General features: G+C 37.9%; 1 protein-coding gene and 1 long non-coding RNA gene across 7 annotated transcripts; one reads left to right on the forward strand and one right to left on the reverse strand.

Annotated features, from left to right (window-relative positions):
* Positions 1-1,225: 1,225 nt before the first annotated feature.
* Positions 1,226-24,593, reverse strand: LOC5515688 (beta-1 adrenergic receptor). Of its 6 annotated transcripts, none has more exons than XM_032385398.2 (6): positions 24,417-24,593; positions 22,464-22,569; positions 14,065-14,148; positions 4,626-4,773; positions 2,465-3,884; positions 1,226-1,323 (listed from the first exon to the last, which is right to left on the reverse strand). In XM_032385398.2, the coding sequence occupies exon 5, from the start codon at positions 3,821-3,823 to the stop codon at positions 2,891-2,893; it is 933 nt and encodes a 310-aa protein (XP_032241289.2). In that variant the 5' UTR covers positions 3,824-3,884; positions 4,626-4,773; positions 14,065-14,148; positions 22,464-22,569; positions 24,417-24,593; the 3' UTR covers positions 1,226-1,323; positions 2,465-2,890. The 6 variants fall into 6 exon arrangements, with proteins under 6 accessions (XP_032241289.2, XP_032241286.2, XP_048578951.1 ...); XM_032385395.2 differs by having other exon boundaries at positions 2,465-4,097; XM_048722994.1 differs by having other exon boundaries at positions 2,465-4,773.
* LOC116619992 lies at positions 4,773-5,980 on the forward strand. The gene is made up of 2 exons (XR_004296953.2): positions 4,773-5,043; positions 5,464-5,980. It is a non-coding gene; the product is annotated as an uncharacterized LOC116619992 (long non-coding RNA).
* Positions 24,594-24,995: the final 402 nt, after the last annotated feature.

Here is a 24,995-nt window from a genome sequence, read left to right on the forward strand (position 1 = left end):
TTTTGGGGGCGCTGGAACGGATGCTTGGGAAAAAATTCGTCCCGATCGGTTATAAGGGCTTCATTTGCGTAAATGTCTAACCGCTGCTGGCTGGGAAAAAAAGGAATGGTCTCTCCTGGGCAAAAGGAAAAGATATTCTTTTCCCAGCAACTTTTAAAATGGATATTTGCGGCGGTGGTTAAACTAGGAAGCATTCAGGGGGCATGTCGCACTCTACATGTGGCGCTCGACATGTCTCATAGTTTGGCATGAGAACATAAAAACACAGCCTTCAAAATACTTCAAAACATAGCCGAAGCAGGCCTATAATTATTGGGGAAGGGGGGACACGATACAGAAACATTAGGAACAACTGGTCATTTTTTTATTTTTTTTTAAATATCAGTGGGGCACGTGCCCCCAGTGCCCCACCCCCTGGCATTAAAAAGTGATTCAAAGGACCTATAACGATATTTGACCCTGCGCACATTTTGAACTTGAGTGACCGTGCAAGGGAGTTGAGGGTTTTTGTTTTTTCTCATAATTCTGCTCAAAAGAAGTCAAATTCAAATGCCGCTGACTCAAGGAATGCATCGAAGCTTCCGACAATGCACAGCGGCCATCCGAAGGTCTAGCGACGGCTTTGTGGAAAAAACCTAAGGCAAGACCCCCCCCCCCCCCCCCCCCGGCCATACCAATCCCCACTACCCACGAGAGTAAAAGGTTTGTAAACGGACGTGTAAACGGAACACAATAATTACAGCATGCTTGGACGATCTTAGGTGACACAATTCAACATTGCGTCGTTTGTGCTACTTAACAATAACAAGAAGATGTTAAGTTTTTCGCCATTCTGCTCTCGGAATATCTTATTAGTTAGTTCGACTCACAATTTCACTATTGGCATCGTTCGACGCCATGTTGAATTGCGTCCCCTGATGGCATAGCTAAACTAGGAGACATGTTGAGTGCGACATGTAGCGTGCGCATGTATCCTAAAAAATGTTTCCTGGTTTAGCCACTAACAAAAACATGTAGCGCGCGCAAAATTTGGTAAAGCATGACACGAAAATGTTTCTCAACTATCACAGAAACATTTCTTTGTCGCTGCTACAAGGTTTGCCGCGCTTTGTTTTTCGAGGTATGGCCTAACTAGTAAACATGTCGCACACTACATGTCTTCTAATTTTGGCCCGTAAGAATGGTAAATAGGGGACCAGATGTGTATCCAACATAATTGACAAAGTAGAAAGCATTATATTTTTATTATGCAGTATAATCCAGTAAATAGGTTGATGTTTCCGTGGGGTAAGTCTTATCAGCTTCGTATTATCATCAGTGATACTGTTGAGAGAAATGGAAACTTATCAGACAATGACAGTCGCTTTCTTAAATGGTCTAAAAGAGTAGGGGCGAGCACGGCGAAAACCTGTGTTATTTCAAAGCGTTGGGCCTTTTTACAATATGAATGCCTGTAAACAACGTAATAAACATTAACTCCCAGAAAATTGCGTGGAAATAAAAAGGGCTTCGTAAGATAGTAAATGACAGAACACGCTACTTAAACTCTTATAACTAACTTCACTTCACATTAATAAATTACGCAACCTATTGTACAATATTTCAGAGCGCAGCGATATGTCAGTGCGCAGCTTCAACGCGCAAGCCCCAAAGCTCAAGCGCGCATGGCTCGCATATTATATCAAGATATTGGTGTCAACATCGTGTATAGTACCGGGCTTCCTGCGTTGAAATTGATATCACCAGTACTTCACACTACAAGCAAGCAAAACATCACGCATACCGCGCACGGTACGAAAGTGTTTCACGCATCGTACCATGCACGGCACGTAAAAACATCACGTATGCCACACAAGGCACGTAAATACATCACGTATACCACACACATCATGTAAATATACCAGGCGTACCACACACAGCACGTAAATATACCACGCGTACCACACACGGCACGTAAATACATCACGTATCCCACACACGGCACGTAAATATACCACGCATACCACACACGCCACGTAAATATACCACACGTACCACACACGGCACGTAAATACATCACGTATACCACACACGGCACGTAAATATACCACGCGTACCACACACGGCCCGTAAATACATCACGTATACCACACACGGCACGTAAATATACCACGCGTACCACACAATGCAAAGTAGTAAAACATCACACATGCCACACAATAAAACAAACACACAGCCAGAACGCAAATACATCACGAGTACCATACACGGCACGCAAATACATCAAGCATACCACAGACTGCACGCAAATACATCACGCATACCACACACGGCACGCAAATACATCACACACTAAAAATCAATACATCACGAATACTACACACGGCACACATGACATCACACATGACAACTTTATCACGCTAATGTATCTGAGAGTTGGGCGTGTCACACAAGAAAACATAACACAGCCCCACCCCTTTCTGACCTGGTCACGACGTTACGTCTCCCCGCAATCCACAGTGAGACACGTCGGCTTGTTTAACACCTAGTGTTCTGAGAGTGTTTCTTCAATGACACAAGAAAGTAACACAATAGATATAAGTTTCCGTTAAGTATTTACATCACGCAGGTCTATATCGTGCTTATAATGGTCCACTACACGTGTCTCTACCACGTGTCACTATCACGTGGCTATCAACGTGAAAACATCACGTGGCACGTGTGTGTACCACATGTCAGCATCACATTTCTGTATCTCTTTAAAACGAAGACAAGTCCTTACTCGATGTCCTCATCACTTGTTCGTATCACGTGTCACGTGTCCGAATCACGTGTTGGCATCACGTGTTCGTATCACGTAGTATGACCATCACACGCCTATGTCATGTTTTTAACAAAGTTGTTTACAAGATCACATTTTTGAGTCATCCAAGTTTACGTTGCTGTTGGATATAAGTAAAACGTTCGCAGTCGCCGTCCTTGTGCTGTAGCTTGCTCTAAACGCCGCTTTTTCGCACCGCCTTAGCATAATCCGTCTTATTGCGGCCTTAAAATCGGGCTTCATAAAGCAATAAATCACCGGATTCACGATTGACCCAAGAGCAAGCGCGTAAAATGCCAGCAGAATGAGCACGTCCGGGATTAAGTCTCTCCTTCCAAGATTGTTTACGGTGGTAACGTACAGTATTGGTACCCATGACAACAGGAATAGGATAGACACGATGACAAACACCCTTGCCACCTTAAGCTTCGCGAAAAGTTTCTTGTGTCGGCTGCGTTTGCTATCCTTGTCTGTCATCTCACGACTAATCTTCTGGTTGCACTTTCTGACTTGTCTAAAGATGTAGCAATAAACGGAGAAGATGAAGATGAAGGGGATGACCACTCCGCATATCTCCAACACGTAAATGTACACTTTGTGCGCGAGAGTCGTTCCATCTGCTGACCAAATGACGGGAATCAATGCGAAGAGTATGGGCACGCTCCAGCACACAGCCACCAATAGCTTGAACCTTTTCCTGATGTCAGTAGCATAGGTTAGAGGCGACGAGATCGACATGTATCTGTCATACGTGACACAGCACACGTTGCCGACACCCAGTAGTAGACATATGCAGTTGATGTAAGGAAGTCCTACGAACGATCCATCACCGATGGTGATGGGAAAGAATAATCCACCGGTTAATATGTCTGAGAGTGCCAGAGACACCACGAAGCCGTTTGTGAATGATCGAATGTTCTTGTTGTGGTAAACTATGGCAATCACTGCACCGTTCAGTAGTACAATTATGATACACAAGCATATGAGCGAGATGTCGAATGCCTGTATCACGTTTTTGTTCATGATAGATTTTTTGTGTCTTCTGTCGATGTCTTAATCTTGATTTCCTTTGCACTCTCAATAACTGCGTACAAACAAGAGTACGGGCGGTTAATTTTTAACACACATCCTTATACAATTAACTTGAAGTGCCACCTTTGAAATCACTTGTTTTCTAAGTTGTTCTGAGGCAAGTTGTTCTCATCTTTTGTACAACAAACTCCTCTCTGTTTGCGGTAGATCCATGAATAATTTTCAGTGCTCCACTTTATATAATTGACTTGAAGCACCTATTAATCTGTCAATAGAAAACATTTAGTTTCCTGAATTAGCAGCGAGTCATACACAGTATTTTACGCTCCGTGTATGAATATGCGGTGAAGGTTATTTCCCTTCTCTGAAGATTCAAGTCTACGTACCGCTAAAGTAATTGGAAATTGCTAAATCACCTCCACTTGGAGCTTATTAATACCAACGCTTTTATGCTATTGAGAGACGGATTAAAGCTCCAATCTGCGCGGCTTGATTAATCCTTTTGAGACTCTCTTAAAAACCGGATGAGGTGATCACCTTTCTGGCTCTATAACTCTGTCAATTTTAATCTTCAATTTAAATCTCTTTTTTTTTTAATTAAGTGGAATTCTTTCTTTAATATTTAGTGAAAACCTTCAAAATTGATTGCCTGTGACCACGGCGGGAGTACAGCGGGAGATTGTCAAAACTACAATATTGTAAATGCTGTTAGTAGCTTGTTTTGGAAATACCCCAGAGCGCATACTGTTTTTTTATTTCAATTGCTTGCCATCCTATGCGTGTATTCTCGAACCTTGGCGCCGCTTGTATTCAGTCAATTTTCTTTTTTTTTCTTTCTTGATGCTTCCTTGACAAAGATTCTTCACAAAAGATTCTTTTCGCTGTTTTCCAGACAAGGATTCACCACTGTATATTTTCTAATTCTGATTTGCGCAGATGCCCTGTTGGGATAAATGTAGCGTGTCAGGTCTAGATACTATAGATGTTTTTACCCCAAGCACTTAATTTTATACACACTACTTGAGCCGATATCATTGTTATCACTTTGAGTGATTCATTGTACAAGATGCCGACTGTTTCAATCAGAGGGGTACATTATATTCCATGCTTTGACAAGGTACAAGCTTAATCCGAATCACTGCTATATCCCAAATGACAGCGCGACGCTCGCTAGGGTGACCACCTTGAAGTTGAGATGTTCGGCTGCTAAGGTAAGCTAACCGTGGAAACAAAACCAAAATGGCACCTTTGCCTTGTTTACGGCGCGCGCTAGCGTGACCACCTTTAGGTTAAGTTATTCGCGTGGTTTAAAGGCAAGCTAAGCTTCGAGGACACAAAACCAAAAATGACACTTTGCCGCCTTTTTACATTACGACGCGCCCTAGCGTGACCACCTTGCCTTGCACCACTTTGCCTTGTAGCATTACGACGCGCGCTAGCGTGACCACCTTGAAGTTAAGCTATTCGTCTGATTTACAGGCAAGCTAAGGTTTGAGGGAACAGAACCAAAAATAGCACTTCGCCGCCTTTTTACATTACGACGCAAGCTAGAAGTTCGTGTCCATGAAAACGGTGAACGCAAGAGTAACTAAGTAATTTTAATTACATATCGACTTCAATCCGTATCCTAGGTTCCAAACTCTCCAGCTTCTCTCGTCTAGTGATTCGCCGTCTCGCGAAACAAGAGTTGGAGACTGTGGGGTATCCAGGATACTTCAATCGTTGATAGCTTTTCTGACGTTTCCTTACAAATAGACCGTGATATTTCTGAATAAAATGTGAATATTTACAAAGCAGGCCGATCGGTTCTCTAAACAACAAATCAATGGGGTCAATGAAAGTATGAGGTTTGGACTATCAAGGAGCCGCCATGCACTAATGGCTAAAAAAAGAACCTTCGGGAAACAGGTGGGAAAAAACCTGTGGTGATCTAAAACGTTAGCGTCCAGACATCTCCTTCAAGATGAAGATCAGCGAAATCGTAGTAAACACATATTTCTGCTGCAACTTTACGTTGGTAAGAGAGGAAAAAAGGCAAAGGAACGATTGAAGCGTTAAAGATCCAAGTGGACTCTTCCTTTGACTAAAACGAGAAATGTCAAGCCATTGTTGGGCGAATGTACGAAACAATAAAACTACTTAATACTATGGTATCACTTGATGTTTAGAGCCCCCCCCCCCCCCCTCTCCCCGAACTTCTCTCTCGCGTTCATTTATAGAGCTGTTATGATATATGGTATAAATATCGTATGAAAAGCAATCGACGTTAAAGCCAGTCGTTAAAGCCAGTCGATTATTGCTTGACGCCTAGTTTTGTAGGCTATGAAAACCCCATGCATGTGAATGAAATCATTTTGAATCATGCTGAAATTCAATCCATCCTACAATAAAATCGACTCGAGCGATTATATTTTTACGATATCAAACAATGCTGGGTAAGTTATATTTTTCAAAATGATGGGAGTTCTAAAAAAAAACACAAAAACAAACAACCGGTGTCACGCGAGTCGGATTCACGGACTTTAAACGAGCGCGCTGTGTTTGTATTCTCTCTTTGCGTGCTTCTTTTAATTAGCAAGACAATAATATATTTACACGCTTGTCAGAAATATGCTGACTGATTCTAAAACATACTCCTGTGATAAAAAAAATAGTTTTTATTGTACGTGCTTCTCCTACTTTTATTATTATTATTTTTTTACTTCTGCGAATTTTTTCCTTCCCTCACCGCTGTTACGAAGTCTGCAGTCATTGAGGTCTAAATGATTATCGACTGCCGCGCAAGCCTGCAAAAAATGGGCTAGTTCTATATAGCGCTATACATAGTTGTATATAATACTAAACATCAAGAAGCTGCCAACGCTTTAAGGTGTGGTCGGATCGTATGCTAGGTCACCCTTCCGCATGGTTATATTGCCATCGCTCTAACATGAACTGAAGGGCGAAATACTTAGCCATTTTCGTGAGAGACGAAAACCAAAAACGAAAACCAATAAAGTGCGAACCAACAAAAAAGAGTACACAATAAATTAATCGCTCTCGGCTCTTGACAGTTTGTTTGTCGGGTGACTAGTTAGTTAATTCTAGCTTTTACCTCAACGTCTGTTTGACACCTGAACTTTCTCAAACATTTACTGATGAATAAGATGGTGTTTGACTGTATAATTTCAGGAGTCCAATGATCCAAATGATCTGAAATTTTTCTTTTGTTGATTATGAAGATAATTCAACTAAGATCCCCCCCACCCCACCACCACCATGCCAATGCATTTCACAGCCCAAAAGTGTTCGTAGACGGTTGCGTTATGTTTAAGTTTTAATACACTTTACCCATTAAACACAATTATATATTCCATCGATCAATAAAATAAATATAAAGTATAAATTATTATGAAAAGCTGACGTAGTCGTGATGCGTTCGTGGTGCAAAATATATTTAAAAAATGACGATAATTAAACAAGGGTAAATAAAAATGTTTATTGTCACTTGGATATCATTAAATTTTGAGCTTTTTGTTTGAGTTTATGAAAATTGAAGAAGTGACAGCGGAAATCTTACATCCGAAAACAAAGGTTTTGCGGCCAAGCGAACACGCACGCCTTTCGAGTTTCTAAAAGTAAACATGCGCTGTTGAAATTTTGTTTTTCTAATAAAGCAAAGAACGAGAAATAACACAAGAAAACATGACCTTTTGGCATAAGAGTTTATTTCTGTCGTGTTTTCGCTAATAGATAAAGCAACTCACTAAACTCGCGATCGTTCATGTCGCTCTTAATTCTATATAAAGTAAAATTCTCTTATTAAGGACGAAAATTTGGCAGAACCGAATTCCAGTTTTTGGTGTATTGTATTCATTCTTCTGGTTCAAGAACACGACTATTTGGGCTTTTTTTAAAGTAAAATTACAATACCTACAATACCCCTGCATGCCTGCCGTCTTTACATGCTTCCTAACACAAAAGAAAAAATAATATAGGAAAACAGAGATTGGACTATTAGTGTTGCTTTTATTGATCTTGGTATCTATGAATACGATGTTTCCCTGATAAACATGAAAAACAAAGACATCAAAATTAAAAGTACGTAAGATCTCCCTACAATACCTTGCCATCTTAAAGCATTGCCTTTGTTTTACTGAGCTTATGTAAAATGAAAAAAAACATCTGCTTTATAGAAAACAATTATTTAGTTTAACAAATCACTAAAGGACTAATATTTTCCCCTTAAGGAAAAAATCATAATATAGCAAATATATCCCCGGATTAAATAATGAATGGGGGAAATGTTTTTTTCTTATGTCTTGATGTCGATGTTCAAAAGTTAAATAGCAGTTTGAAACTAATCAAGGTGTGCCTAGGGTACGGTCCGTTTACATTTGAGTTTTTTAAACAATTTCTTTCTCACGAACACACGAACATTCTTGATATAAACAAGACCCTATATTAAAACGGTTATATGAGTTCGCTTCATTTCCAGCTTTTGCTTCTTATAGCTAGCGCTCGACCACGGGTCGTAAGAAATAAAGAAATCGATTGGTGTAAATCTTTTGTTGGAATGAAATGTTGTTTTCGCTAATGCAAATTGGGGCTGCACGATGTTGATATTGTTAAGGTTAACTTTCATAACTTTGAATTGGATCAATCTAAATGCAAATTTGGAAGAAAACGAAAATAAACAGAAAACATTTATGAGAGCAAAAACGAAGCTTTCTATCTTCCTTTCTATGATACCAGCGGAATTGTTTTGTGCACCTTAAAAAAATTAAATGTTGATTAATGAAATATTCGAAAAACGACTATTGTTCTAGAAGTTTTGATTTATAGAATTAAGAAGTTCTTTACTTTAGAGAATTTCATGAAACACATTTTAAGCGCTGTTATTTAAATGATGTTGGAGATTCTTTAAAGGAAAAAGTACTTTTTTTCTGTTTTATAAAGTAAGCAACCCAAAATATGTGACAACTGTGATAAAACTGTTGCTCAAGATTTGAATGGTGGGATTTTTATGGTTGAAAGATCCTTATCAGTAAAGTATCAAATGTTTTTCTCATACCTTAGTGTTATTTTGTTTGAAATCAATCGGATTTATCAGCTTCCTTTTGCGATTGTCGATTCCCGCGGGGAATTGCACTTCGAATAAGATCACATCGGTGCCACGTGGTCGAAAATCGAAATAAATTGCTGCTTGACAGCATGGACATGGAAACGAGGCAGTAATTACTAAAGATACTTATTTTGTTTAAACGTCTGGTTCCAAAAAAACAATTAACATTTTTCACATTCTCCTATTTTAAGGGCGGACCATACGAAGAAAACGTTGTCGTTTTGGGGGTCTGGTACCGAGGAATCTTAGTTTCTTTTCGAAGACTTTCTCAATTGACTAAATATGGTTACACTAACTGTTTTTCTCTTCTGATTCAAGTTATAAAGTTTAGGAAGCCCCTGGGGTACGCACAAGTTAAATGAAAAGAATTGTGTTTTTCCAAATAAGGAATATATCAGTTTCCTTTTATTTTGTGACCGCTTGCCAACATCATTGAATTCAGCATAACGTCTAACAAATGCATGTTGATATTGTGAGTCTAGCTAACGAAGATATTCCAGGAGCAGAATTATCCAAATCTACCATTTTCTAGCTCTCATTCACAATTACATCAACATGTTTACGACGCCATGTTGGATTGCGTCCCCTGAAATCGTCCCAGCATGCTGTTCGCTTAATATATAGATTTAGGCACTGTTTAGAGCGGAGCCAGCATATCCTCCAAATCAACTAGCATAGAATATAATTTGTTTGTCATTTCCTTACTCAAAGAACAAGGAGACGGGATGAGGGTAATCAATCATATCAATATTTGGGTGACCTTCATACCCACTCGGCCGACCTCTTGGAGGCCTGGGTCTAAGGACTTTTCAAGATCAGTGGGAAAAAGATTTGACCAAGCGATCTAACAAATTTTGGCCGCGAGTCTCAAATTGACAGGAATCCAGCAATTTTCACCATGTTTTCTGGAGATCCGGAAGCGGGAAAACTTTAGCTTTTCTAAATATGGGCATCAATGACCATATAAGGCAATTCAAACGAAGGACACTATATGTGGGGAATATGTTTGATATGGGCTGGAACATCAGTACACCTAAGATGCATTATATGCTTTCTATAATTTCTAGTGTTCTAAAATAGCTCTCCATCCAGAGGTTTTTTTTTTTACATACAAAAAAGTCTTCTTTATTTGAAGTGCAAAAAAATAGGGCAAATTAAATATAAATTAAATATTTTTTTTTTCTTGTTTCTTGTTTGATACGCAGAAAAAAGCATTGAAAAAAGTTTTTGATTCACCTGCAACTCCAAATTCTGTGCTCCAGAAAATTCATTACAACCAATTCATTTAAGCAACCTACAATAAATTAAATGATATAAAATGGTGGCTTGTTTCTTTCGTTATTTAAAATGCTGTAGGTTCATAGCTGTCAACCTAACTTGGACAAAAATCTTGTGAAATCGGGTGAAATACAGAGAATGTATGAACATTATCACAAAAATTAGGCTTGGTGATGAGGTCCTAAATCTTGTGACACCCGCCTAATGTGTGAATTTACAGCATTGTAGGTTGATTGTTTGGCTTTGTGTTTACTCGCTTTACGACACAACAATGTAATTCTCTATGTAAGTATTAACATTTATATAGAAAAATAAATAAATAAAAACTAAATACTAATAAAAATAAATAAATACTCAAAAGTAAAAAAAAAGACGAAAAACCGCTTGATACAATGAATCGATCGAAAGAGGAATTAGTGCAAAGCTACATACAGAGTTGGAATTGTTTACTAAGTATTATGGGGAAATTCATTATGAGAATCACCAATAATTATTATGGGGATTAGGGAAATTTATCATATTAATTTTTAAAAACAACGTTATGAACTAACTAACTTAGTAAGAAGTAACTTATAAAGTTTTACACAGCTTACGTCGGTTTAGCACTTACCATCGTTTTGATAGAGACAAAATATTTTCTCTACTTTTAATCATTAGACACTGTTTTGCCAAGATTCTGGTATCTTTTTTGGAAGTTTGTGACAGCAATTTGTTATGGTTTCAATGTGCCATTAATTTCCGAATGATGAGCAACAGTTTGTCGGTGAGGAGATTTTGTACCAGCTCGACAAGTTTTGGATGAAATTTAGTGCTCAACTAGTCCATTCTCTATCAGTATAGTCCTCCATTCCTTCTCCTACCATTTCTTGGATGTTTGTAGTTTTAACGGGATTATTTGGCCAGCAAATATTTCTTTGAGCAAAGTTGTGCTTTATTACGGGGAAGCGAGTTGCTTAAGGCGCGCGAAATGAAACAGGCGCAGGGTTCCCATATGAGCAAAATAAAAACACAAAAAAAGTCAAAGTATTGTAGGTTTTACTGTATTTGTCAGGGTTTTATTTAATAATTCAACATTATCGGATAGTGCAAAAGCTGTGTTTTTATTCTACCAAGGAGACATATTGTAAGATTATCTCAAAGTGTGCGGGCAAGCGGGCAGGCGACCACACAGGATACCCGCTGTGTACCGGGGAAATACCCGATATTTCTCTATACCTATGGAGCTCCGCGCGCGCCCTGCGGCCACTCTGGCTCCGCAATCAACTCGATCTAATCCCCCTCGCAGCTTAAGAATGGTGAATATGGCAGAATCAAAACTTTAATGGTGCCCCAGATGTGAGAATAACCGGTATTTATGGCTTATTAGAATAATGCTTTTAAATTAAAGTAATTCATAGATCCAACACGTCAATCACGCGCGCACGAATAGCCAATCAGGAAAGAGATAGTGCAATAACAGCCATGTGGTCCCACAAATGTCCCACAAAAAGTCGGCAATCAAAGCCGAAAAAGGTTGGTTTGAGATATTTTTATGCGGTTCTGGACAAGCAAAAAAGTATTTTCCGGTCAGCGTAGAAAGTGCTAGCCCTGTTTTCTTTGCCCGGCCACTATTAGTCTAAAGTTGGGACTCAAATTGTAGAAAAACACGTAAAATTTACTACGAACAAACGAAAAAAAAAAAAAGCAAACAGACCACTTACAAGAGCAAAGTCCCACTATTAAACTTGTGTTTGATATTATACCTAGGTTACTTCGATTACATTATGAGTAATTGTTGAGACTGTTGTTTGTATTTTTGCTGTAAATCTTGACGTTTGCCGATAAAAGTTGTAGTTAGAAGTCGGTCGTACACAGCGAATTCGGCTTTTATTTCTCTTCTGATTTTATTCCCCGCACTTAAATCACTGCAAGTTGACAAAAATAGCTTTGAAAACACATAAACACTTAGTACCTACCGAATAGAGCACCGCTTTATCTTATCATTTCCAATTTTTCGTGTTTTAAGCTGGATTAGTGCCGTTTCCATTCAACAACCTAACTCGTAGTTAATCTATTTTTATGCTTCATTCTCACAAGATTTTAACCAAGCTTGGACAACAAGACAAATTTCCATCATGTTAGGTGACCGTGTTTTTTTTTTCCAAGTCGCAGGAAAACCCCTATAAACGTCTGTATTTAAGATAACTCCGGGCAGGACTCTCTGTACAATTTGTGGGACTTTTGTGGGACATTTGAGTTGCACTTCGCTGGCTTCTATTTGCTGCTTTTTGATTGCTTATTCGTGCGCGCGTCGGATCTATAAATTGGCATATGACAAACATGCGGAGAAATGGTGCCCCCAAAAAGCTAAAAATGGCAAGTTTATATAAAAACTTGCCAAAATCGCTTATTACGGCAAAAGTAATAACAAAATAAGTAAAATAAAAACACATTTTATGCCGACACTAGATGTCATTAAGACGTCATCAAAATAAACCGTAGATTGTTACCACAAAATGTGTGTTTGGGCGCATGGTGGCGGTTCGCGTTCTTATTTTATAAACAGCATCCTGATGGCGTCATATTTTCTAGTCTATTTATTAAATTTATTATTTTTTTTACAGGCCCATAGCCAGGGGTGGTTCAGTTTTCCCATTTCAGCGGCCCAATTTTCCGGTATACCCCTCTCCTCGCCTTATTACATTAGGCAATCAATCTTGTATTCAAAAAGATTTTTTCTTGTTATAAATAGGGTACTTTTTAACATATAGCGATAATAATAAAGATAATTATTATAAAAAAAGACATATTGATGTGCACGGTATATCTCCAGCCAAACGTTATATATTTTTGTTTGTTCTGAGCGGACCTTCAAGCCGGTTAGGGGGGGTTCGTCTGAACCCCCCGACCCCCCCTGGCTACCGGCCTGTACGAATACATGTGATACTATTCTTGAGAGCTTTGTACAACGCGCGTTTCGATTGGTTTAATTCCTCCTTGATTGAATTATGTCATTTTGCTCGGTTATGATTTGTGAAATTCTGTAAAACAATCTGTTAGGTTTTTACCAAAAGATCTTGTCTCTAAGTCAGCCCTTTGATAAAAACATGCAAATCAATTTTGATAACTTGAGTAAGCAAAGTCAAATAGAGATATATTTTTCAAAATATCTCCCTGAGCTTTCGTCGCATTTGTGTAGCTCTATTATTTTAAGAAACTTCCCCGTAATCAGGAAGTAAGTACTCCTCATATAAGTAGACACTTGTTACAAGATAACATATCCACGTTTTGAACTCTCTCCACTATGCCTGCTGAGTAAATGACAGGCGCAAATACAGCGCACACCCCTCCCCTTTGACCAAAAAGTGGGCCATCTCTTTTTAAGAAATCTTCTAATGCGTTTTCCACATGATACCTATGACTGAGCAAATTATATCTGTAGAATTATTCAAGTTACAAGGCTTCCAGGAAAATAATTCTTATATATCAGAACGTACAATTCTGATTCAAGATTAAGGAGTTTATACTGAGATTTCTCGAGATTAGTAAGTGAAAATAAAAAAATGCATATGCAAATAAAAAAAGATGTAGTTATCAAATTAAAAATATAAATAGCAAGAAACAAAAAACCCAATTGGCTTTATTTAGTCACTTTGAGCATGGAGGTAATAGCTCAGTGAATTAAAGGAGTGACCAAAGTGAATAAACCCTTTTGTTCCATTACTCTATTCGATTTTCTTCACTATTTTTGTATGTCTGTGTTACTGGGTTTATGCGGTAAATATTTGCCAACAACAAGGATAGAAACCAACACAGAGAGAGGAAAGACATGATATGAGCTTAGACATCAGAGGCTGGCGTTGTTTCATACCTTAAACTTCCACTCTTTCAATTGAAGACGTGCCAAGCGTCCCAGTGATCTTTTTAACCTTCATATACGACTCCGTCCTAGCAACTGTGGATGTTATCAAAGAGCTGTTTAAAGTTTCAGTGGCCCGCGGACCCTAAAATAAGCCACGAATGCATTAATTATCACAGTTAATGTTGATTTCGTGGTTGGCCACCGACCGAGTGAAATCCATTTTCCTGCATGTATGTTTCTAAAACTATTATTCGCCACTAGATAAGATAGTTGTATGTATTCTGTATTAAGATAAAAGATTGATTATAGTTTTAAATCAATTAGAATTTCTGTTCAATACGGTCCAAGGGGTAAATTTAAATCGCCGGTTTTACAGATATAATCAAAGAGGTGGAATTGGTGAAGTAAATAAATAAATAACAATATAAAGCAGAAATAGAATGGGTCAAGCAATTAATTGAGTCTACGGCAAGCTTGAGGCAGACTTTCTGGAGCTAGTCTAATTGGAAACCCATGAAATTTATTTGAGTAATTTCCGCAAGTTTTAGATTACTACATTATATCCGCTATATCTAACTAATTTGCAGAAAAGCCTTAGGAATTATTCTATCGAAAAAAACCTTTTTAAGGATTAAAAAACCTTTAAATCTTACTAAAACACACTCGAACACGAAAAAATTTTGCTTTTGAGAAGATAAGAAGAAGAGTTTACTGTTTGCAAATTGTTTAATCTACATTGCTTGTGTGAGAGTCTGAAAATCACGTCACAACTTAGTGGGACCCATAATGCCTTTTGGTCTCACGAGTAAAAAAAAGGCAACTAAAGAATGCGAATAATTTTTTTTTTAAATTTATATATATATCACAAGCATCAAATTCGTGTGCTCCATAAATTATGGAGGCAAGTAGGTACGGGTGATTTTTCATTATGAAGGATGGAGTTTATTACAGTGCTATTTTCAATCAAATAATTATCATTGCTATTTAATGACTGTGATAAATCATTCGTTAATATAAAAAAATACTAATAAATCACATTTCTAGACTGAGCACGTATCTGCAGTCAAGTATTGTCATGGTATGGGCTGTTATATTTGTTCTACTTTTATTTACCACCGCTTGAAAGCTTCTGGAACCATCTTACTGCCATCACAGATTCCAAAGCATTCCGGGTTATTCAGCATGAGGGAAAGAAAATTCAATACGCCTTTCTGGGCGTTTGCATATAAAGAAAACGTTGCTGTTTTGAGGAACTGTTACCGAGGAATCTTAGTTTTTTGTCAGAAACTTTCTCCATTGACCAAGGATGGTCAAAGTCACTGTTTTTCTCTTCTGATTAGAATTCACAAAGTTTACGAAGCACCTGTGGTAGGGCAACCATAAAAATGACAAAAATCATGGAGTTTGTCCAAATAAGGAATATATTAGTTTCCTTATATGGAAGTGACCGCGTTTGCCAAAAACGACAATTTTTGGCTGAATCTTTTTGATATGAACCCCCCTCCCCTGGAATTTCCAATCCTCTTCATGGGGGGGGGGGGGGTGTATGGATATTTTCTGGAACTACATAATTATGCCCTAATAGTCTTACCTTTGGCATTATCCCAATATGCTAAGGCCAAGTAAAAAAAAAATACAAATATTTTTTGTCAGGGAAAAAGGAGCGGGCGGGAAGAGTTTTATCTTATTTCCTGTATTTTTGTTATTGTCATCCATCGGCACCGACCTATCCACACAAGGACCTCGCACACCAAGGCTTTAGAACTGGATGCAAATCACAACGCTAACTGAAGCCATCTTTTTGCACTGTGAAATACGAAGCATAAATTTCTTTTCTTCACCGTCGAAGACGATAAAGTGTATGACGATAAAATGACAAAAAAAGGTTTTAAAGTTAGAAATAACAATTTTTTTTCAAGCGGCCCCCAAAAATTACGCGGGCGGGGAAAAGTAATAATAAATACCAATTTTGTGCCGAAATTTAAAAAAAATAAAAAATACTAAAAAATACCGAATGAGCATATCTTAAACCATCTCAAGTATCGAAACAACTGATACAGAACATAGGAGTTTTTTATATACTTATTCAAGGCTAGATTTTTGTAAAAAAAAAAATAAGATATAACTTTACTTGTGGACGAATTCTGGTGTGCACGGACCAGCTTGTGGACAAAACGAGAGTAAACCGAATTTTGAAAAAGAAAATACAAGCAAATATCAGGACATGCTTTATTTATAGCAGGACGGTGTGAGCTTATAGTTGGGACCGCAAAGCATTGTTTCAAAGCTTGGATACTGCTAACGGTACAGCTGTGTTTCACTTTGTTGGGCTGTAAAAATCTCAAGAAAATAGGGGGAAATATCTGTTTTGGTCTGTTTTTTTTTTCCTTTTTTTTGTGTGTGTGTTTTTGTTTGCTTGTTTTTTATATTGCACAAACAGAAATTGCAAAAAGAATCTAAATAGCTAGATAATCTGAGCTTTTGTGGAATTCGCCAATCAAGAGCAAGGAGGCGGGAGAAACCTTATACTTAGATACAGCATCCGGTACTGTGAACGCTTTAGGGCAGTCTGCTTGTAGGGATTTACCCGGTGTTTTTCGCTATACAAATATTGTAGAAAAGATCGGGTTTCTACATACAAAAATCAAACATAAGGCAGTGCCTTATGTTTGTAACATTAGTCGAATCTTGGGTCAATTATATGATGCTAAAACGTGACTTATAAGCTATTATCACGTGACTATTATCACGTGTACAAACCAGTATTGCTAGGCCGGTTAAATTATTACTATTGCCAGTGAAAAGACGCGACAATTGGGCAAACTGGGTTTTGTTATTTTCGTGGCACCATTCGCACTGAAAATTAAGATGGCGCTTATTCCACAGAGTTTTAAAGTGGTCACGTGTTTTTTCGCCTCCTTCTATGCCTTTCGTCTATGGGAGTATGGGCAAGCATTATCAATTCCAGTGGTTATAAAAAAGCTAAGGTGTCGCTCGCATATATTCAAAATAACCGCCATGAAAAACATAAGCAAAACAAGATTCCCTGAAAGTTTACATTAACTTTCTCAATTCAGACACCATTTAGCGACCAAAAATAATAATAAATGAATAAAAAATAATTGAGACTGTAAAATGTTGTATGAAATCTGGCTTATAAGGCAAAGACCTGGCGAAAAAACGATTCACGACTTTTAAAACAAACATCATTGATGTGTTGTGTTTTTGCCTCACGAAGGACAATGGAGACCGAGCGTTTAGAATGGTGCCTAATAGGTAAAGCAAGATGATGACTATGAACACAGAATATCGACCATGGAATTCGCGATGATTTTATTGAAAGGTAACAAAATGGCGCCTGGTCAGAGACCCTTTAAGCTGTCAGGAAATATCATTTTTGATCTTTGAACACTTTTGTGAAAAAAATTTAAGTTACCTGGTTATTGTTGAGAGCGGAAAAATAAATTGTAAGATCGTGTTAGTTTATATTCGCTTGATTTTTTGCATAGATGTTCCTTGAATAATGTTAAACAAAATAGACTTGAGTATTTTTGGGTAGATGATCCATTCTTGAGATAATGCAAATTGTTAGACACTTGATTTGTCTGAAATTGCCCAATTTGGGCAAATATTTCTTCTTTTTCGTTATTTATGGCAACTTTGCTCAATCATATCTCAAGAAAGGATCATCTACCAAAAAATACCAAAGCTTATTTTGTTTTATATTATGCAAGAAACCTATATGCAAAATATAAACAAAATGTAAGCTAACAAAACCTTACAATTTTAATTTTGCATTTTTTGCTCCTGTCCGACTTAAAATGATCGTAAAAGCGACCGAAAATACTTAAGGTACGGTAATGAGAGAAACAATCATCCAACTTGTCTCGCAAAAAAATGGTTTTGTGGCTCGTTTGCTGCACCTCTAGCTTTCAGAGGAGGCTACCACCATAAGATATGTACCGCATTCTTAGTTTTACCTCGATTACGCGGCCAATGAGAACGGTCCAAAGGGAATAGGAATAAATAGAAAAGAATTATAATATTACCTTGAGATGTTTTTGGTACGAGCAGCATCCCGGGTAAAGGTTAACCTGTTTTAAGCTCTTCCTCAGTCATGATCCTCGTTTATTTCTTATTTTTGCCAACGTCTGCCTGACCCAATGGGGGCCGGATGTAAAAAATGACATTTCAATTTCTCTCATAAGGGTAAACAAGATGTTTACAAGGCTCCGACTGAATTTCGCCTGCTAAGCCTTGCCCCTATTTCTCCTCAGGGGCCTTTTTTCATAAGTAGCGGATATTAAGCCATGTCATAATATTTTCTATAAAAAAAGGCCCGCAAGAGGCTTCGTGGATTTTACGAGTATGAAAAAATAGGTAGAACACAGTATGGGTCAATTCTAAATCATTTTAGAAGCACAAACACTTTACAAATATAGCAGCAGTCTCCTATAAAAACTATCTTCTCGTTTTGTAAATAAAACACCCACTTGTTCTGGTACAAACGTTGGAATTACTCCTAAAAAATCTTTTGATTCCTAGTCTCCCTCGCAAGCCGTTCAGTACCCGTCAAGCAAGGCGGCGCTTGATCTCCGCCAATCAAAACCATTGAAGTTTGAAATCCATATCCTAATGGTTTCCGACTACGTCCAGTACGTCATTTCGGAGAAAGCTGACCAATCAAAAAAGTGCAAATTGTAATTACCATAAAGTTACAGTTGAAGGATGGATGTCAGAAGCTCGTTGCCTCTTGTTGGAAATCGCTTAAAAGCTTGATAAAATCAGAAACCTCAAAGGAAAGCGATACAAAACGTTTTATCTGTTTTTTTTTTTTGGTAAACGTTATTATTATTTCGCTTATCGGATGATCACTCGAGACACAGAGGAAGTTAACTCGCCGATACGTTTCCATATTTAAAATAGGTAGGCTATAAGGGAAGGATCATAAGAAAAGTGATGGGGGGAGGTGGGTAAAAAGATATGCAGCCCAAACCAGACAGAAGAATAGCATGCAGGAGACAGAGAAAAAAAGTGCACGACTGAACCCCCCCCCCCCCCCCCCCCCCTACTTCACTTTTCTAATTTTCCGTCCTTAGCCTTTTTAAAATGATGGAAAATAAAATTTGTTTTAAAGAAACCTCTTCAGCTACACTGTATTGTTATCAACCATAATTTTGGAAAGATCAAGAACAAGTTACCAAATACACAGCAACAGCTTCGCCGAATCTGCCCAATCAGATACCTTCTCACATTTGGAGACGCTTTAAAGTTAATTTGTTGCTCGTTTTCTGATGCTAATAAAGCAGGAAACTACTGCACTTAGACCCATATTTTTGTTTTATTTAAAAGCGCATTTGTTTCTGGAGCAAATGACAGCTCTATGTACCGGTATCCATTTTGGTTTTTCTAAAATAGAGAAAAAGACATTTCAAAACATTGCATATCAATATTTGGGTGACATTCAAACCCGCTCGGTCAATCTCTTGGAGGCCTGGGTCTAAGGACCTTTCAAGATTAGTAAGAAAAAAAAAATTTTTTCGCCTGCGCGATAGAATGACAGTCCTTCAAAACAATATAAATAACTCAAAGCCTGCATCTTGCCAAACCGACGGATACTGAAAGAAACTATGTTCAAAACGTATAGGTTTTTCGTCCGAATATTATATTGATTCGCAATTATTATCAAGCGTCAGCAAAAGAGAGCCACAAGCGCCGGCGCAAAATTCACAGCCACAGGTAGCCCAGTTGACAGATAATATTGGATCGTTGGAATAAACACCGATAAACTGTCTTCAGTGGCGAAGTGCACATCAATAATCATCATGTACAAAAACATGAGAATAGAATGAGTTAAATTATAGCTATAGTATATGTATAGTTGGAGGTCACATTCATTTATCTAGGTTAATTTTGGCGTGAGTTTGACACTCCAAAGGTCACATGATTTCTTAGTGAAAGTTGCCATTGCAGTGCCAGCAAAGCTTCAGTAAACACGAATTCCTGTAAGAGTGTCGAGTTTCTATACTCACACAAATAGGGCAATAAACCGTGGAATAAAGTAAAATAAAGAAAGATTGATGTGGGCTTCATAATTTATCATTTATAGGGACGAGTCGATTGTGTTAGTAAAACTATCATATTATGCTAGTAAGCATTGCTTGTTTTCAATCAAATTTGTGCTCAAATTACGCTTATTAAAAATCATGCTCATTTTTGCAACATTATGCTCGACAAAAGAAAGTGCTGATCTTCAAACCTTTCCTTTGATGTGGGCTTATTACAGCAACCAATTGAAATTAAATTTAATGCGAGGCCAGTGCCAAGGAGAGGGGTGCAGGGGGTGCTAACACCCCCACCCCCCCCCCCTTCCTTTCCTCCCCCTCCCCCCCCCCCCCCCCCACACACACAAACAACGACGGAAAGTCCATTTACCGGTTCCCAATAGACGTGCTATTTGTAGGACCCACACACCCCCTTCCCCCAACCCAAGGTAAAATTAGGTCCACTTTTTACGGATTTCGCCCCCCCCCCCCCCCCCCCCCGTAAAATCCTGGGTACGGGCCTGTACTAACTATAACGCATAAACAGAGTTTCAATATGTCATACTGAAGCATTACACTTGCTTGTAATTAATTCATTATCTTGCTGATCAGGGATGCACTTTCTAGACGGCCGATTACCAAAGGTTAAAAGAAGTGCATTTAGCACGACTCAACTTTCCTTTCCTCGCGATCAACAACAACACATTGAAAATAGAAAAAATGAAGATACACATTTCGAAGTTTCAAGAGAGGAAGGGGTGGGACTGGTAACAGGTTTTTTTACTAGACTTCCTGTTCTGGTTCTTTTCCACCCCTTCCCTTGTTGTTTGATTAACAAACACCTTGCAAAAACATTTTGCCTCTGGTCATGTAATTCCTACTGATTAATTGTCTCGTTAGATGTTTCTGTATAAGATCTTAATGGAGTACAGTATAACAAAGAATGTAAATGCTGGGCTATTTCCGTCTGAGGGGATGACATTACAATACCAGTGATCAATCTCTCTTCCTGATTTCGCACGATGGGCGGAGTAGAGAAACGAAGAAGCAGGTTGTATTATTGGGATGGGCATTGTAAGAGCTAATGACTTGTTTGGTATTTGGTATTAGGGACTGACCGAATGAAGATAGCAGCGGGAATAGACCAAGACAAGAAAACACCCACAGGAAATAATAAGGAAATGGGGCCAGAAAAGACTATGAACTGACTTGGAAAAATTCATTAGTAAATAATTCAAGAAAATAACGAATATAATCTACTGCAAAATAGATTTATAATATGTCGTCAACTAGACAAGTGCAAAGAAAAAAGGGAGAAACAGATGAAAGACAGGTTTTTCATCTAATTCACTATTTGTTATTGCTTATTAGAATTATTGTAATTAATTTATTTTTACTTGCCTATAGGTGCATCGCACTTGTGTGATGTTTTACCCTTTTAAAATAAAGCTACTATTACAATTTCTTACTTACTATTGTTGTTATAACCACGACAACCACTATACCCAAATTATTGTTAAAGTATAAATTATTATCCACAAAACAGATCTTTTCCCTTGCGTGGACTACTACTTTTATGCATATTTTTACATATAAATGTCTACATCTTATCTCATCGCCATTCTTTCTCTATCTTTATCAATACGATCAAATCAATAAATTCACACAAAAAACTTTTTGATGTAAGAGAGTCTTTTGAACGGGCAATCAAATTTACAGTTTTGAATTCTGTATATTTATTGGATATTTGCTGATATTCGTAGCAATTCTAGATCACTTAAAAATAATTGAAAATGAAATCACTCTTTTTTCGTGATAAGAAAATATAGAGGTAAATGCAAAATTAAATGAAAATCAAAATGGTCGCTCTTTTTGGAAATATTACCCTCGAGTTGTCGATGAGTGGTAGACATCTGGTCTGTCTTTTCTTTGTTCTTTTACTTATTACACACTAAAAAAACCTTGTCAAACGGCACTTTTTCTCGGAAAATCTGACATTAAGATGAATAAATAAGCTACACATGCTCTATTTCTCATGCAACTTTGTAAAAAGAAAAAAAAAACGTAAAAAGCATTAGAAATGGATAAATCTTCAACGCACTAACGACTATTTTTTTTTTAAGAAACAAGAGAAAAAGTATGCATCTTTTGTGTTTTATCTGCACTCGAACTTAGTATGTCTTTACTTTTTCCGTTTCATCATCCGTTTAAGAAGATAACTAGTCGCCCTTGACGGAGCAGAAAACGTCTAGGAATGTCCTTAGATGAAGAAAATGTCCTTAGATGAAGAAAATGATGTATGATCTATCGTGCCTTATTTTTAATGATCTATATTTTCGTTTCAAAAACAACACATTGTCATACCTTCGTTTTCTGTGCGGCGAACCCTCGTGGTACTTTTTTACTGTTTTTTTTTCTATGCAGACGACTGTGGTTCCAGTGTGCTCGTCTCTCTAGCGCTGAACGTTATCTGAGTAAAATCATTAAATGGGAGAAAGGCTTTTTTAATGAAAAGGTACATTTCGGGCTAATAATATCCCCCAAGGCCTAGTTTAAAAATAGGTTAATTTGTTAGTTTAACAGCCTGACAGGAAAGAAGGAAAGTTATATTACATTTTGCTATATTTGGCACTAGGCGGAGCGCTTTTGATAGCTTGTCTAAAGAAAAAGATTTCGCATTATTCATCTATAACTAATATCGAAGAGGTCACTCCGGTTTATAGTGTAGTTAATAATTAGCATCACACCATGACGTGAAGAAAACAGTCGCGTCAGGCGAAACAACATCTCAAAACGATAAGCGATATTTGAATAGCTTTCATATGTGTTTTTTTTTTTTTCTTCGTAGTGAGCTGTCTGTCGAACACCGATCAGCTCGATTCGTCGCGTCTTCGGGTGTTTCGCGAATCACTTGTGGGACACTGCTAGGTATGAATTTGTCGTGTCTTCGGGTGTTTTGGCGCTAATAAACTGTCGGACACCGCTCGGTGTAGAATCGTCGCGTCTCAGGGTGTTTTGGTGCTAGTAACCTGTCGGACACCTCTCGGTGTAAAATCGTCGGTTATTCGGTTATTATGGCACTAGTAACCTGTCAAACACCGTTCGGTATCAAATTTTTTAGTCTTTTGGTAATTTGGCGCTAGGACTATCCTACACCGCTCTGGTCGTCGCAAGCCACTCAAAATCAATTTCCACCGTTGGAGGGAGTCTTTATTAAGATCACAATCAGATGACCGATGCTGGTGGTCTTTATCGATCTTCTGGATATTTCATGCAAAAAATACCATATGAATCTCCAAGGACTATTTTTATTAAAATGCAGGAAACGGAGACACAAAAAGAAACAAAGGCGCGTAAGGTGATTACATCGCGTGGGAAATTTAGCGGGAAAAGAGGAATAAAAAGGTTCGTTTTTCGTCTCCTCCTTTGCTTACGTTCGTGTGAAAATCAACTGATTGTGAGTGAGGAAAGGAAAATGAAGAAACCAACCAATCAGAAGGTATCATTTTGATTTCAAATATACCGTGCGAGCGCGCGTGTCATTTCTATTTTCGCGCCAAAACATCTTGGCTGAGGTTTATTATAAACAATATTGGCATTGGAGTGTTTTGTTAAACTGTTAAACTATTCAAAAATAGAGAGTGCTTGGAAAGATTTGTGGTCTAAGAATTCTCATTAAAATCCGCTCGCTTTGATTCGTCTGAAGTTATTTTTATTATACATCTTATCGTAACTCCCGGGATATAAATACGTGTCCAGGCCGCCGGCCGTGCGATGGAATATCTCCTTTGACTCACTTGACTTTTCCATTTCCTTATCTATCTCCAGTTCACTAGATTTTCCTGTTATTTTCACTTTTATCATATTGTTTTCGTTTATTATTATTACTTTTCTAATTTCGCTACTAATATAGTGAGATGGTCCGTTCCTTAGTGAGAACCGATAAACCCGCGTGAGGTGAGCGTAAGTACTTTATTTTAGACTCACCCGCTGCTTATTTGTGTTAATCGCCTCGTTCGAAAATAAATACGACCTTATCTACAGTTCCCTACCAAGTATACGCCGACAATAACATACTCGAGCTTTTAAACAAAATAAACGACCGGTAAATACCTTTCGCTTGTTTCCTATGGTATAAGCATTTAGACTGAACGGGAGGGAGGGAAGATAGGGGGTTATTTTCATACTATTATTTATCAGAAATGTCCATAGCACGTCTACAGCGCATTTTGATGCCGCACCTTTAATTACCCCGGTATTTGTTGCAAAGTTTCTAAATAACTCAACGACTAGCTTTTTGCACGCATGCGTACTCACCCGAGGGAGTTGTGTGAGGCGCACTGTCTTCGGTCAGTAAGGAAACATTTGAGTAAAGGTTTTCTAAGATCTTCTGGTATCGATTGCTAATAAGACGGTCTAGATTCCGCATTCAAAACGCTCTCTCTACGGGAAAAGTGCCTTGTTCAGCCGTGATACGACCCCCCAGTCCTACCCCCTGTGGCTTTTTCTATACATCTCTCTCGTATTACCGCAGCACGGCTATTAAAATGCAATTGTTGCTAAACACAGAAAACAGAACACATCTCTTTTAAAATAAGCACATTCATGTTTTCTAAGTTTTTCATTCGTTTTATCAAAAAAATAATTATCAATCAAACTCTATGCTCATATACACTCATATACACCCATATACTTCTTATAATTCCAACTACAATTTAGCTTTCATCATATACGCATTTGAAAACGAGGCAGTGTTTTTATGTGGACTTTATAACGTTGCGCGTTCTTAAATTTCAGGGGTTTTTAAAGCCTTAATTAAATGAAATCAGAAAATTTGGAGCTAGGAGAACAATACTTCCACTAGTTCTGATGTTATGAAATACAGTCTTAGCATTT

The sequence above is a fragment of the Nematostella vectensis genome, chromosome 15 (assembly GCF_932526225.1).
Source record: "Nematostella vectensis chromosome 15, jaNemVect1.1, whole genome shotgun sequence".
Lineage (NCBI taxonomy): Eukaryota > Metazoa > Cnidaria > Anthozoa > Actiniaria > Edwardsiidae > Nematostella > Nematostella vectensis.

What these genes read in the sequence shown, in the direction of transcription:
- LOC5515688 (XM_032385397.2), bottom strand. Translation starts at nt 3,823, where the DNA reads ATGAACAAAAACGTGATACAGGCATTCGACATCTCGCTCATATGCTTG.